The following is a 16,837-nucleotide window of genomic DNA, read 5'->3' on the forward strand; positions in this document are numbered from 1 at the left end:
GGTGGGGAGTGAGCAAGCGGTTGTGTGGTGCTTAGTTGCTGGCTGAGGTTAAACCACGACAGTCAGGCTTAAGGGGGAAGCTCCTCCTTTGATGCCTCAGCCTTTACTTCCATACCAGAAAGACAAACTTGATCTGCAGGTCTGTGCCAGAAGTGGAAAGAAGCAGAAAACTCCTTAGGCAGAGAGACCTTCAGTATAGGCAAGGTTTTAAGCAGATGTGCTGAGCAGACAGACATAAACAAAGGCTGCAGCATGGAAAGAGAGGCCCACCACATTCCAGAGCACAGATAAGACCATGAAAACATGCCACAGTTTCGCAGAGCAGACCAGAAACCTTACTATTCTCTTGGAACAAAAAGGAAGGAAAAAAAAACCAGGGATTGGTGCCCTAAATAGACCTTCAAAACTCAAACATCCAAAGGGACAATGAAAGTCTGATTTTTACAAATTCGAAAGAATAGCTTTGTGCTAAAAAACATATGTATTTCACTGGTATAGAAACAACTAGGGAAATAAAATTTTGTGACACATCAGTTCTAACTGCCATTTTCTGCATTGTTTCCTAATTTTTATATACATATAATTTATTTATTTTACAAGCAATACATTGCACACAAAGTCAAATCAGGTAGTAAAATAGGAAGAGTTACAAGACCAGACTACATTAATATTTTTCAATAGCTTTCTGGAAATTTTTTAAATTAAATAAAAAAGAAAAATAAAACTTACAACTTCTGAATTTCAGGCCACAAGGTATTCTGCAGCAAGTGATCCTCCGGGGGAGGTTCTAAAAGACATTTGTACAACATATTCAAAGTTGGTACTAAATAATCTAAAAATCAGCTAAATAATGCTTCAAGTTTATATCCAGTGAACCTCATTCTCTATTTCCTATCTCATACCTGTATCTCATACCTGTAAGGATCAAGGGTTGAAAATAAATCTCAGGATACTGATTTGAAATGGTATTAAATGTTTCTTCATCCTCAGCTGGTTGAACAGCCATATCTCCTATTCAAAGTAAGGACTTCATTAGCTAGAGAGAACATACTTGAGAGGAGGGAAAATATGAGCAGTTATTATACAAGTAAAAAATTTCTATTGTTTTTACAATATAAGTAATTGAAATTAGGTTCCTCTGCTTCCAGAGTTACAAAAATATGATTAGTAGAATCTAGTTATTCTAATGCACATCAGAATGAGGAGGAGGGGGGAAAAAAAAAATCTAACCTTTGGACTAATTTCATTCTGAGACTAACTTCTCTCCATCAGCACAGTCTCTTTTAGAGATTCTTAAAGAGACTTTGATTTACCTGAAAGAAGCAGTCACCAGGAGCTGAACCTGTGCTTCCCCAACGTTAAATCTTTCCTTCTATATTTGAAAATGTTTAAGGCAAAAATCTCAGATACAAGTGATGAATTCCTAAATTTAATGTAGACCCCGAAATGAAAAGCCATACTTGCAGAAGTGTATATACAATTTGGAAACTTCAGCAAAACTGCCGAGGGCTCAGTCCTTAGCTTTAGGCAAAAGTACCAGAAGTAACTGAAATTACTTAGTTAATTTTAAGTTAAAATTCAACTCTGTCCTTCACTTTGAAGGTGAAGAAAAGGTACAGAGATGGGGAACAGTTGCTTTCAGACAGAATCTAACTTTTTGCCAAACGTACATTTCAAATACAGCAGTTTAAAAAAGCAGGTACAGAAAAAGCAGAACAGAAAAGACTATCTTCTCATTCATCCTGTCTTCTCTCCCCTTGAAAATGAAATTAGCAACATTTACCTAATTTGAGACCACTACCTGATCATCGCTTACCATGAAGATTCCTCTGCAGAGTAAGCAAGAAGAGAGGTCTGTGGGGCTTTAACCTAAGCCATCAGTGCTGACAGCATTGGGTGGGCAATGGTGGTCAATGCAGGAAAATTTGACAGCTTTTCTACTCATAGTGCTGCTTCTGGGTGTGCCACATGAAATCAATGGAAATTAATTATTCTCTGTGTGACAATACTCTAGGAGAAGGAAGTTTTGTTCCCTCTCTCAGCGGAAGGACTCATGAAAAAGCAGAAAAAAGTTTTTGCCAAAACACATTTTACGAGTTACTTCAAGTACAACAAAGCTACTTTTCTCTCACAGAAGATTTAGGAAAATTTAGCTGTATTGCCATTGGAGACCTTGGAGACAAAGCTTATTAAAATGCTTCCTTTTTTAATTCACACCTTCTGATAAAGCTTTAAGCAGAGAAAAAACAGGTCTGACCTAATTTGTAGATTACAGTGCAAGTGATTTTTACCAGAGACTTTATTAAACACCAGATTACCAGTCCCATCCCTGGTCTCAAGACCCTACTCAGTTATTTTTATCATTCTAGACGGATGTTTGTCCCTCCTTCCTTGTTCCCCTACAATGCAACCCCCACCACCTCTCCAAGAAATTCATCTGGTGCCTCACCAGCCTTTACCGACAGAACATCAGTTACTGTTGGCTAACTAATTCTTCCTTCCCAAATACTTTCACAAAACATCATTCACCTGGAGGAGGTTTATGGCTATTTTCCTTGGAACAGAAAATGATGCTTTGAGGAGGATCAGTCACATTACTTCTATAAGCCTCTACAAGGATGCTAACATTTGAGGAGAGTGCGAAAAGGACTCCAGAATATAGCTTCGGAGGTCAAGGTATTTTACAGAGAAACCGCAAGTAGCAACAGGTAGTTCCGCTTTAACAACTCTGAACCTAGTTTTCACAGTACGCTATTCAATATTAATTTTTGTCTAAAAGTCATCACCCTTCTCAGGGGTGGGGGGTTGGGGGGGAGGTGGGGAGAGAAGAGGCACGGGTAGTGAGCATGGAGGAAACAGGAACAACGGTAGGTGGGGGAATTCAAATAATATCCTGCCCTGGCTACTCCCAGACCCATCACAAGAGAGCAATGAGCCCCTGCATCCGTGTGAAACTCATCAAGATCAGTCAACAGGAGAGGCTCTTGGGAGCACTGCGCAGACTGAGTGGGGTTACTTCCTACAGGGGTGTGGGACACAGTATAGGAGGCAGGGAAAGAGCATTTGAGGTTTGCACAAGACATTAGGGGATGTTTCGGGGAGAAACCAAGGGCAGAGAAAGGGAGGAAAGATTCTCACTAGTGCTTTTTTTTTTTTAATTTTTAAGCACCATATTCAGGTGCTACCAGAGAAATAAACACTGCACAATTTTATTTCTAGATTCTAAACTTGCAGTCAAGCTTACAATGACAGCCCTAACAAAAAGAGGTATGCTAAAACAATCATTTAAAAAAAAAAAAGTTTCCACATGAAGCACCATCACCAGTATTTCTCATTAGCTGTACCTTCAAAAACAGCTTTATTGGATAATCCCAAAGCTGGCACAGTTGCACCTTCTGGAAGATCACATGATTGCTGAATTAAAAAAAAAAAAAAAAAAGAAAGGTTACACACAGATTGTCATGTAGGTTCAGATTTCAAAGGCCACAGTTTAAGGAATCCCTGTGATAAAAAGAGACTTTTCTAGAGAAGTGAAGGGGGACACTTTGAAAAACTCCGAACTCATCCAGAACATACCCTGGACAAAATGAAGACCAAACTCTGCCAGGAAAAAAAAGCTTTTCTAAGGCCTCAGCTCAAGGGTTTTGCTGTAAAGCATGCATCTTCATCTCTAATTACAGGTTTTCTTCCACAATCTTATTTATTCTAGGATATACATGATAATTAATCAACTGAGAGCACTGCCATTTTTAACACAATAGGACTGGGAAATAGTCTGTTCTGAGGTGAAATAATAAAGCAGCATTTTGGAAAAGGGGACAGAAGGTGAGTGCCTGTGCCCACAACTTCAAACACAACCCAGTACGTGGCACAGAGATGGGGCTGGAGTCCGCGGCTGTTTAGAGCGGCACAGAGGAAAGACAAATCATCAGACAGAAAATACTTAGATAAGGGCATGGGGGGAAAAAGCCAAAATTTAGAAAGGGTAAGCGAACTTGGGGCCCTTTGTGCAGAGATGGAAAAACACTAGATTTAATAGCTGTAAAACCCCTTCCTTACAGTGTCTGAAAAAGTTCAAAGAAAGACTGTTTTACAGAATTGGATTAATAATTTAGGTGACAGCTTAAAATACTATGTTATTTATTTAAATGTTCATAATTTGATGAGAAAACGTATGAGACACACACACACCAGTCTAACGCCTCTAAAACAAAAATGGTTCTTCATTACAACCCAAAGTATAATACAATCCCATGGATTTGAACTGAATATAATCCTATTCAACCCTTTCTGAATATAAAGCTGGCTTTTTTGGTTTTAAGTACTTTTTCTGGGAAGGCGTTTGAACTAAATTAAGAAAAGGTTACCCACTTTAATGAAAAAAATCATTCATAGAAAACAATTTCAATAAAGCTATTTAAGAGCAGCGGTATCATTAGAGCTTGTAAAGCCTTCCTCTCTAAACAAAGCCCATGTGAAACACTTTGTGATATCATGAATCAAAAAATAGCACTCAGAGGAAGAGCTGATAAGGAAAGTCTACATAAAAGTAAAATAATGACATCTGTCAGCATTATAAAAGCACAATGTTATTTGCACAATGTCATTAACGCAAATGCTTACAAAGTCTTACAGAATTAAAGCGCTAAACAGCTACTTATGTAACTCCTTGCTATCAAAAAAGAACAGATTTCTTTCCCAGATGTTTCAATTGTTAAATGAAATGGAAAGGCTAATCCATCTTTGAGAAGCTGCACAGACATCACCACTTTTGAGCCCGAAATGCAAAGAGCATGCAAGGCACTGTACAGAGGGGCAACTATCCTGAATGAGGTCTGCTCTACAAAATGCAGAGAAAAACAGAATTAGATCTTAAAGCGAATGGGGAACAAACAAAGGATGGCAACCCTGCAGTCTTGTCTCTCCACAAAGTAGGAAAGTATACTTATCGGCAACTAAGAACTGGAATGTAAAGGCCTCAAGAAAATTTCCAATGCCAAGAGGAAATAAAGCATGAGCAAGTACATACTCATAAATATTTATACGTAACAACTAACAACAGTGCTGAAAGCTTTACGCTATTTCCAAGCATACAATTAAAAAAAGCCAACAACACATAACCACACAACAATAATTACATCTAGACAAGACTACTACACCCTTAAATTAAGGAGAAGCACATTCCCAAGTTTTATTGTTTGCTTTCAAATCACCAAATGTGTACAGTAGACTACTTGGTCTGACTTATTTAAAATTTACCCATACTCTTTGCAATCTTCAGACATTAGGTCTTGTTTAGTTTCAAATACAACCCGTTTTATAAGACAACACCATGAAAATACGTATGAAACAACACACGGGGAAGCAAATAGAAGGAAAAGGAAAAACAAGGTTAAGGTTTCAGAACCATTAAAAGAATTTTTATGGAGTTTAAGGCAATTTGACATTTCCTAAAGCATTAATTTTATTTACATGAAAGAGGGCTGTGTTCATTCAGCATTGCTTTAGCACACTTACGTGGGAGCGCAGCTTCTCCATTGGAATACCAGTGATGTTACTGAAATTTTCTATAAAATTCTTGGGAGCACAAAAAACTCGAAGCACTTTTTCATCTGCTCCCGACACAAACTGAAACCGGCCGATCATCGCCAGACAACGCATGTCATATCCATGTACTTGAGGCCTTGCAATTTCATGCCAGGTTACCTAAACAAACAGACATGCAGTTAAAACACAATTCTTAACCAGAGAAGCAGCAAGATTCCGAGTTCCAAAAAAGTACTAATACTTTACTTGCTGACTTTAATAACATAAAGGGAAGTTAATAGCCACCTTCTACTGACTTTCATAAAACTGATGTATGTTCACATACATCAGTTAAATCCTATTTTTCCACCAAACAATTCCTGTAATTACTAAACTGTGTCCCTGCTCAGATATGTTTAAGCATTTGTTTACCTTTCTTATTAAGGGCACACCGCACTTAACTGCAACTTCTTTATGCTAGACAGTCAAGAATAGGACATAATTTGCTTAAGCAAAAGGAGGATTGTATACTACTTGCTACTTTCAAAACTGTAGCTCTGAAAGATGTAAGAAAGGTAGTAATAATTACCTTGCTTCCTTCATCTGTCTTGCACAAAGCACAGCAGCACTGCTGTCAGCAGGCTACAGGTTCCTACTTCCCCCCTTTCTTCAAATACTCAATTTTAGTGAGACCATTTAATAGAATCTTTGCAAAAAACTGACAAAACCAAAATAGCTTCTTATAGGAAAAACATCTGGAAAATCCTGATGATTTTAGAAGTGTTTTCATTTGAAGTATTGATTTTTTTCTAGTTTCCTGAAATATTCATATTCACGCTTCAAGTATTAATCCAAGAAAACCAGAATTAACAGCTGACTAGAAATTAAATAAGTTAGTTTTACAGTCACACTAAGCAAAGAGTATTAGCGAAAGATATTAAATTATTTAAATTGCTTTTCTAAAAATTTAATTTATTCTACACACGAAAAAATTTATTCTTAAAAAAACAACTTTGTTTTCTAGTAAGTACACTTTCATGAAAAGATTTTTAGTAAGTGTCATTTGCTACTACTCGTACATGATACTTCAGCTGGAAAAAATATAGTTTGCACTTTTGACTTAACAGCTAGCATAATTAGAATTAATTTAACCAATTAGAATTAACTTAGACTACTTCAGTATTACAATGCCTGGAAAATTGCAGCCAAGACAGAATTTACATTGTACTAGATATCATACAAACATACGGAAAGGCATTACGTTGACTGTAAACTGCATGTATCACACTAAAAATTCAACTGTTTCGAATGTCGAAGCTTCTGATAGAACCTGAATGGGATATTTGAGAGATCCTACAAAATCTCATGTTTTCACAAGAGCTTGATTATTTTCCAATGAGAAAAAAGCATTAATTCTTAAAAAAAAAAAAAAAAAAACACAAACAAAAACAAGCAAACAGTGCAATAAACCCTTCTTTCCCTTTACTAGGTACATCTTTGCATACTTTAGAACACAGCACATAACAGGAATGAAAAAACCAAAAAACCCAAACCCCAAAACAGACAAAGAGAGGGCTGCCTAAGTCATGCAATAAGCTTCCTCCAGAAAAATCAGGGTGCAAATTTGCATGACAAATTGAAGCTAATTATTATCCCTCATTTCTGATATTTGAGCCCAGTACAATATCAGAATTGAGATTTTGAGAAGGGATAATTATTTGCATTTAACACTTAGTTCTCTTTTTATAGAGAATAACGTGAATATTGAGCTGTAATACTAACTTTTCATAGATATCTGAACCATCCATTGTGTCTTGTTAAGACAAACATCAGATGTCACCTGCTGTAATTTTTCAGATGCTAAACTCAGGATGGTAAAGAAAGTAAGGCATTTTAAAAGCTTATGTTATCTAAGTTCATGAGCAGCAAAACTAAACACCTGGTTTTCAGGGTTCAGAAGTCCTGAACACACTCCTACAAATGACCCATTTCTACCTCAACCCTCCACCTCACCCCACCAACAGGATACTACAGCTTTCTCCCACACCCCATGTAGCAACAAGCGTTGATGCTACTTGGATTTACACCTGGTCGAACTAGCCAGGTGGTGGCTCTGTGTCAGAACAGGAGGGGGAAGTACAATAATTCAGTTCACACCAAACTTAGATATGAAGTCTGCAATCACTCTGCTAAATCAATTAATTCAAAAGTTTCAGGGACAGCAAGAACAGCTGTACAGGTAAATCATACAAAGCTCAGTTCTTTCAGAAAACAGGATAAAAATTTAGCAAGCAGCATACACAATAAAGAGTGGTACTCCAGCAGGTCACAGAGAATGTGGTATTGACAACTCTTTTGAATGCTGCCAACTTACATCTGTGCTAGTCCTAGACTTTGCTTCCATATGTCAAATCCAACATACTATCTTTTCCACAGAGCTGTTGTACCCTCCAGATTGGAAATCAGGGGAAAATGCAGGGAAGGAAACTGGAGATGCCCTTCCTACAACACGATGCATGAAGCAAATGCATCAAATAAATGCATGAACAACTAGAAACAACTAGAAACATTCCTAGACAGGGTTTCCCACACCAAAATTTAGACTTATTTTGGAACACACAAAGTTATTCAGGAATAATTCTTCCTGAAAAGTTGCTTGCACAGGTACCAATTGCACCCATGCAGTTCAGATAATCATTCCAGTAAAACAGTCATAAACAAAATAGTGTAAAAAATACAGTGAGAACTTTGCTTAGATTAAGCTTCTGTAAAAAAAACACAACCAAAGTTGAGTTTCTTTATGATTACCTGCAGCAGTGCTTAGCCAAGTGTTAAACAAGGGCAAGAGCTGGTTATTAGAATCAGCCACGTATTCCTCCCTCTGAATTACTGCGGAGCCTGGTTTTTAAGACCCTGAGAGAACACTAGCTGAAGGTAACGCGGAGGTGAACTCAGGATTAAACAGCAGTCCTGCTATGTGATTGCTAAAACCCTGCCACTAGTATTTTTAAAGTGGAAACAGCACATACTGAACGACCAAACCAAGCATTTACACAAGCAGTTTTGAACAGATCATGGCCTGGGGAAATTTCAGGTTTGGAACAAGTCACCTGAATATGACTCAAACTCAGGACAGACAAGCCCTCTTTACCAAGCTCACAAATTCTTTGAAGATCGTACCTCTGTCTCTTGTTTTCTTCTCCATGGAGCAAAGAGTCTAGTAGTTTGATCAGAACCAACACTGATGATAAACTCTCCTTCTGGATCCCACTTTACATCCTCTACACTGTTAAAATGTCCTGAAATCACAACTTCTGGAGTCCATTCTTTCTATTAAAAAAGTCACCAAAGAAGCAAGGGGTTTTCAATTGACTGATTGGCATATTCTAACCAAAATAAAAGTATCAATATCCTTATTAAGAAAGCAAAAAAAAAAAAGACAGCAAATTATTAGAACTCAGAGTGGCTAAAGAGACACTAATACTGATTTATTGCTCCAATCTAAAAGAAACTTGTGTTATTGGTTCAGCTGCCACTTCTGAACAAAGCACAACCACAAAGGAGTTAAATCTATTCCACTGACTTCACGGTTCCCACAGGGAAGCAACAGGCTTTAGAGCCTGGGAGATTGCAACCTCCCTTCTGTGCAGGAGTGAGATTCCTACAGAATATTATATTCAGAGAAGGACTATTTCAATCATTAATTTTAAATTGTACTGTTACACTTTTCTATTAACAATAGAACTTATCTCAAATGACATATAAGTGTAATTCTTTTAAGTACTACTAATAATAAAAAACCAACGTACCTTATTAACTGTAGCCTGTTTCCAAAGGTGTAGTGCTCCATGAAAAGCATGGGCAATGATCATTGAACCATCTGGACTAAACTGGCAGTCAAAAAATCCAAGGGTATTGCCACCCACTTCACCTACTCGCACCTGAATTAGAGATCAGAAGCGAAATAACCATGAAAATGGCCTTCTATTCATATAAACTCATCCTAATCTCCTGAGGTGAAAATCTAGCTATAGGCAAAAGTTCACATTACACACAAAAATACATTTAAAGAATATTTTAATTGCAGAGTTAAGCACTAAAATATCACGGGAATTAAAGCTGCATGCCACTTTAATGGAGCCTCCCTCCACAAACATCTCAGGATAGGATCTTGCTCAATCCCCCAGGGGAAAGAAAACACTACACTAGATGAGAGAAGAACGCAATCTTTCTGTGTTTCAGTGCAGTCTGTTGGATGAAAGTTTCTTGCCATCTGTTGCCTTGCTATTGCTCTGTTGCACAAAATAGAAAAACAGTCCCAAGGAACAGTAGTTCCCAATTACTTTTTTGGGTTTTTTTTCCTTAATTTCCAAGATTCACTACCATATTTCCACTTCCCTGTTTCTCCATGAATCCCTGCAATTTGCTCCACATTCCTTCTGTGGTATATTTTGGCCTCTGTTTTGTGCTTCCCTTGTGAATTTGCATGTGTGTATGCATGCATACACACACGCATTATAGTTGCTCTAGTGCTCTTCCAAATTTTTAATTACATTAAAAGATTATTAAAGTTACATTGTCAAGTTTTATCCAAGAGATAAGACCACAATTCCTTTCAAGCTGAACTCTTAACAATTCTCCCATTATTATACAGCTGCTTTTAAGTTCACAATGAAATGAATCTATACCTCATTCTAAATGGCAGTATGGACTAGTATGTCCATTTTATTAGCACTCATTCAAAAAAAATACCGCTCATATGGAAGTGACTTTGATATGCCATGCTAGAGACAGAATTCTAGTCTCACCTCTGAGCAGGGGGATGATTTTGTGAAGACTTCTTGTTCATCATATCAAAATGAAAGAGAGAAAATAGGATGTTCCCCTTGTGCCCTTCCTCCCTGCAGGCTCACAGCTCAGGTTTCCCTCCCTCAATGCGAAAAGGATTGTTGCAGTTAAAATGTCTGATCTGAACTGCAAGCTGCACATTTGAGGTCTAACCAATGCAAACAGAATGTAAAAAGAAAGAGTAACAACTTGCAACAAGCTTTATTGCACAACCCATTTTTTGAAGCTTGTAAATTTAGCCACAATGAGGGACAACAAATGGCGACTTTATGTAATCACCCTATTATGAACTAATTTCTACCTCAAGTAGAAAGGCACAAGAACTTTTCAAAGGAACAGGGGAAAAATTAAATACACTACCGTAATTCTCTTTTTTTCACCCAAGAGAGGATTAGAACTTTCTTTGTGACAGGAAAGATCATAAACAATTGTTGGCATAATCCAACACAAACAATTTCAGCCAAACTACTGCAATTTGGAAAAGCAGGTCAACTGAAAACAAAGACATCTACCAAAGCACTAGATAAATCTGGTTGTACTACTTGTTTATTTAGGATGATCCACATTAGAACAGCATTCAAAACACTACAGTGAAACGTGAGTATCCCGCTCATATGGAAGAAAAACCTAATGACACAGCCCATGAACAAGTTACTGTGAGTAAAACCAGGCTTGTGAATTGCATATCAGCTGCTCTGTAGTAACTGCTTGGGTGCACATTCCCACAAGGATTAACTACAAATAATTCAGGAGGGTTTCCTTCCTCTTCTTACTAGTACACAGCGTGTGTTACTATGCAGCACCTGGCTTGCTATACTATGAATGACAGTTGAGCACAAACTCCCCTTAGAAACTCCCCAATATGGTAATAAGAAAGCAAACAAGCAATAAAAATTACATTGCATCACATCATTTTTGAAAAATATAGTTTTACTCGCAACACAGCATCAGAATGCGTATTTTTGCAAGAAAATGCTTTTGCCTTTCTCTCCCAGAATTTTATAGTTTTTGTTCCCTACGGTACACACACGATACTGGAAATGCAACTTGAATACAGTATGTATTGTGAAAGAGACTGACACTTGCCTGTTCTAGCCAGACTCCAGATTCCTTATCAGGTTCCCAGATGATCACAGTTTTGTCCATTGATGCAGACAATATTCTCATTGGTTGTTGCATGCTGCCATCTACAGTACAAGGAAAACAATTACCCTACAACCTATGACAATACTTTCTGAAAGAATTTGGTCATACTGAAATCCAAACACGCTAAGAAAATTGTTCAGCATCAGAGACGTGCAATGCAGTACTTAAATGCCAGACTTAACGGGCTCTACGTTCTTGCCAGACGTTCATTAGGAGGTATTGTGTTTTTCAGCCATAATCTCCCAAAGGAAATGTAAAACACATACATGAGAACAACCATATTCTACTGTTTATTCACTCCAAATTGATATTGAAACAAATGTAATTTGGAGGAAAAGCTAGAGCTTCACAGAGAGACTGCGTAGCAGTTCTCGGTTCTATTCCTCAAATAAGTTTTTACCAAAAGATTTACAGTTTAAAAAAAAAAAAAAAAAATCTTCTGTGTGTATAACTTTTCTTCTTCATTGAGGATTGTTAGATTTACTACAGACTTCAATAGACTCTAGCACCTTGTAATACATACAGTAGTAAGGACTGCTCCCCAAAATGCAGTGAAACACTCGGACAACTGCCCAACACAGCCAGAATGGGGAAGAGGGAACTGGTTCATCACCCAGTTGCAAAACCAGTAGGAGAACCACTGAGGAACCTCTCTTTAGAATAGAGACATTGGTGGGCATCTCATGAGGTGGTATCTTACATCAGCACCAGACCTCCTACCTTCTGGATTGAGAACCTGTCTCTCAGATCAGTCTGCCTCTATGGAAGAAGAAAATCTATTTTGGGGAACCCAAGACTGGGCAGGCCACAGAACGCAAGCAGCTGCACATATGCAGAAGCATGACATAAGCAGAAGCATGATGTAAGAAACCTGGAAAACTTCATGGTCTAACTGGACAGTTTTTAAGATTGCAGTGCAAGACTTACATGCTGTGCTGGTTTTGGCTGGGGTAGAGTTAATTTTCTTCATAGTAGCTAGTATGGGGCTGTGTTTTGGATTTGGGCTGAAAACAGTGTTGATATCACAGGGATGTTTTCGTTATTGCTGAGCAGTGCTGACACAGGGTCAAGGCCTTTTCTGCTTCTCACCCCACCCCACCAGCGAGTAGGCTGGGGGGGGCACAAGAAGTTGGGAGGGGGCACAGCTGGGACAGCTGACCCCAACTGACCAAAGGGATATTCCACACCATATGACATCATGCTCAGCATATAAGGCTGGGGGAAGAAGAAGGAAGGGGGGAGGGATGTTCAGAGTGATGGCGTTTGTCTTCCCAAGTAACCGTTATGTGTGATGGAGCCCTGTTTTCCTGGAGATGGCTGAACACCTGCCTGCCGATGGGAAGGAGTGAATGAATTCCTTGCTTTGCTTTGCTTGCGCGTGCGGCTTTTGCTTTACCTATTAACCTGTCTTTATCTCAACCCATGAGTTTTCTCACTTTTACCCTTCTGATTCTCTCCCCCATCCCACCAGTGGGGAGTGAGCGAGCGGCTGTGTGGGGCTTAGTTGCCGGCTGGGGTTAAACCATGACACATGCCTATATTGTACCTAAACCTTGCTTTAACAGGCAAAATCTTTTATTGGTGTCAAAAAAAAAAAAAAAAAATTAAAGAACAGATAACTAAGCCAATATTTCTAAAGCAAGTCCTGTGTCTTTCACTACGGGTATTTTGACATTCTAATTGCACTCTACTGTTCAAGTGTTGTGTATACACTGGAAAAGCTGTGCTTTGTACTGGTGAAGTCACCTGCCATCAGTAACTCTAAAACATCACAGAAAAAAAAGGCACATTTGCCAATACAAGTACACAAGGGCATTCTGATTGTGCAAGCATATCAAACCAAGAATCTTCTTCCCTTATATGCCAGGCAGACACACACTAGCAAATCAGTACTGCAAACAAGGCTGTCAGAATTTAAGGATTTGAAAAGAAAGATAAAGACTAGGGCAAAATACAAAATTAAACTGTAAATAACAATTTTTTCAATGAGAGTCTGCATTAATGCCTTAAAGCTACATGCTAGAGATAACTGATACTCAAAGAATCCCTGGCATGTTATATTAATGCATGGAAGACTGAAGATTAATCTTCTGAATGTTGCTATTTTTTTCCTTTCTACTCCAAGAAAAAGAAAGGAGTGCTCTCGAGTTAACACTTACCTTCCAAAGAACACACATTTCAAATACATGTATCAAGGTAAACTATTAGAGCTATTAATTCATACTGATTAAACTAATTTGTACTCCATAAACAACAAGTACAAAAAAGCCAGTACATCTCAGTTATTTTATTTCATTCGTTGAAGAAAACACAAGTAAAAGGCAACATCCATTTACTTATAAAACAATTGTTTGCAGGATTTAAACATTTTCATAGTCCACAGTGACAAGTGAACACTATACAAAGACACGTGACTGTACTCTATGCATACAACACTTAACATAACTGCTAAGTGCTTGGTATCTTTTTACCTTTGGAAAATGAAGGTTGCCAGTGAACTGCATACACCCAGTTTTCATGACCAGCCAACACCGACTCCAAAGTAATTGCATATGTTGTATCAGTATCTACCACAAAACAGAGAAAAGGACATTTCTTTCTAAAAGCCAAGAAAGACCAGGTCATTTCTGATATCTTCAGTGAAAAAAACCCAACTGCTTTCATCATCTACCAGTATCTCAATAGCCTATTGACATTGAACAGCTCCTTAAAAACCTACTTTGCCACAAGCCCTAAGTACCAGATTGATGCTAAGAGGTCAGCCTATTGCTTCAGAATTCTGTTACCACAGAATTCCTGGAGAACTCCCAAGCAATTTTGAAATAAATGCTCTGACGTTAGCTCTACCCATACTCTTAAGCATATTTACATCTCCAAATGACTGTAAATACAAGCATTAAGATACTTCAAACAATGAATCAGGATTTGCAGCAAATAGCGTGAGCACTTCTTACACATAACATCATACAAACTTCATTATATTACCTAAGCTGCCTAATAATTTACCCCACAATGTCAGCATTGCGAGCCTCTGATGTTACAGTGCTCAAACAGTATGTTAAATAACCATAAAGTAAGCCTGCACATACTTATCTGTTCTCTCCAGTACTTTTCTAAAGTTTAAGTAATAGTAGCACCTCTTCACGTACTGAATTTGAAAGAAAATTAAAGGTATGCTATTAAACTGGAGGACTGCACAACAGCTTACCTCCCACAGACAAATATTTCTCCTATGTACCGCATTTGGAATATGTGTAACAATGCATGCTGATATTAAGCTCTCTCACTGCTTTGCCATTTTTTGTAACACTTTACATAGTCACGCCTTTAAAACAGTAACTCCACTTTTTCTAACAGCGGAATAAAAATACTGCAGTCAAACTGGTCTCAGGTTCTTTTAATACAAGAAACAAACCAAATTAGATGGTAACCACCTTGTTAGCTCCCCTGAAACCACAAACAGATACACAAGTGAAAAATTGTGCAAGAGAATTTTACAGCTGTTACCTACCTTTAACAGTAAAAACATTCTCTTTCAGTCTTATTGAATCATCTTCAGTTTCTGGAATTTGCTTTGATTTTGTACACACTTTCCAAATTCTTATCAAACAATCCTGAGCACAGCTTGATAAGAAAAGGTCTTCACCTATTCGGTTTAAAAAAAAAAAATTAGAGCCATGTTTTCATTGCTTTTTCATTGCAACCACTGCCATGACTAACCTACCATCTTTCCAAACATGCACTACAGCATTATCCTAATGTTTCCTATTGTACACAGTATCATAGACGGCTGGTTTATTTCAACATCAACTCACTCTCCCATTTCAAGCTCTCTACTAGTTTATAACACACTGACTATGGACATTTCCCTGCTTATGAGACATGGAAGACATCGTCAATACTGTACGTATTGTACATATACTTCCCTACTACTTATGGCCTTTGCTCTCGAAATTCTGACAGCCTCAATACTCTTCAGGAACATCTTTCCTCCTTTTCTTTCTTCAGGATTGTAGCACCCTCTAATTCCTTCTATTTTACTTTTGCCATGGCAAGAACTATTTGATTAATGTCTGAATAGGTTCTCCTCTTAAATGGGTGGAGGGGGGGGGGGGGGGGGGGGGGGGGGGGGGGGGGGGGGAGAAAAGTACTATTTCCCCACTACTTCTCTCCTTTGAAAAAGCAGACAACTCTTCCTCACTCAGATACAGACATTTGCATATTGAAAAGGACAACTTGCTAAAACTCCTATTTGTTTGCAATTAGGTACTAGCCAAGTAAACATACTTGAAGCAAGCAAGACAAAATGAGGGATTTCTGTATCAATCCTAATGTAGCCATAATTTTGGTAACTAAGATATAACTGTAGTATAGGTTCAACAATTCTTACGTTTTAACAGGACACACAGTTCTATCTTGATTTTTAACATTTGTACCACCATCTCAGAAAAAAAAAAAAAAAAAATCACAACCAGAAGAGCTTAAGTGCTACAGTGCGTTAAAGCCACCTGTTAGAGGGGTAAAACAGTAGTACTGTCATTAAACCAGTATTCTACTTTATTTATCTTTCGTACTGACCACAGACTGCCCATTCAATGCCTCTTATCCAATCCTCATGGCCAGGGAGTATTAACGTTTTCTGAAACTGAATAAAAATTCCTGTTACATCATAGAAATGCACTTAATTACCATGCACATTATCAGCAACTAGCTTTGGATTTTCAAGTCTTTTATATTTACAGATTCTGTTATTTGAAACAGGAAAAATAAGCTGCTACAAAAGATTGTAATTTACTGACAGATTCTACATAGGCCTTTTGGTTTTGCCACCATTGGGTAAACACGTGCCACATTATGGCACTTCCCATATATGAGCAGGAAAGAATGAGAATTTAAGGTGCTCACCTTCAAGAGGCTACAGTCTCTCTATGATACAGATGAAATTTTTTTTTTTTTTTGGTCAGGCTTATAGTGGTACACGAAGAATAACATAATGCAGGTATGACATGGTAAATAATTTCTATTACATGTGTGAAGTGGATGCTACTGCAGATGATATGGAAAATGAATTTTGAAATTATTTCAATAATTAATTTGTACTATAATAACTATTAATAAGAATTACTTATGGGGCTAGAAATATTCCCTATGTTTCTTAAGTTTATTGACTAAGTTTCTAAGGAAGGTACATCAAGAACTGTATCTGCTGATGGAAAACTGCATGAACACAGGCTCAGGAACACAGGAATGCAAACACAGTTCCGAGTCCCTTTTAAGAACTTTCATTAGTAGTATATTTTCATTCATAACATATATA

General features: G+C 37.8%; 1 protein-coding gene across 1 annotated transcript in view; it reads right to left on the reverse strand.

Moving 5' to 3' along the window:
* The window catches only part of ELP2 (elongator acetyltransferase complex subunit 2), a 40,065-nt gene that overhangs the window by 10,055 nt on the left and 13,173 nt on the right, over positions 1–16,837 (reverse strand). The window contains exons 5-14 of the mRNA XM_019471359.1: positions 16,099–16,165; positions 15,032–15,166; positions 13,992–14,087; positions 11,461–11,561; positions 9,336–9,467; positions 8,707–8,856; positions 5,518–5,706; positions 3,345–3,414; positions 916–1,011; positions 730–787 (exon numbers count right to left, since the gene is read on the reverse strand). Of these exons, the coding sequence (XP_019326904.1) occupies positions 730–787; positions 916–1,011; positions 3,345–3,414; positions 5,518–5,706; positions 8,707–8,856; positions 9,336–9,467; positions 11,461–11,561; positions 13,992–14,087; positions 15,032–15,166; positions 16,099–16,165 (1,094 nt within the window). The remainder of the gene's footprint in view (positions 1–729; positions 788–915; positions 1,012–3,344; positions 3,415–5,517; positions 5,707–8,706; positions 8,857–9,335; positions 9,468–11,460; positions 11,562–13,991; positions 14,088–15,031; positions 15,167–16,098; positions 16,166–16,837) is intronic.

Source organism: Aptenodytes forsteri, unplaced genomic scaffold, assembly GCF_000699145.1.
Source record: "Aptenodytes forsteri isolate BGI_AS27 unplaced genomic scaffold, ASM69914v1 Scaffold97, whole genome shotgun sequence".
Lineage (NCBI taxonomy): Eukaryota > Metazoa > Chordata > Aves > Sphenisciformes > Spheniscidae > Aptenodytes > Aptenodytes forsteri.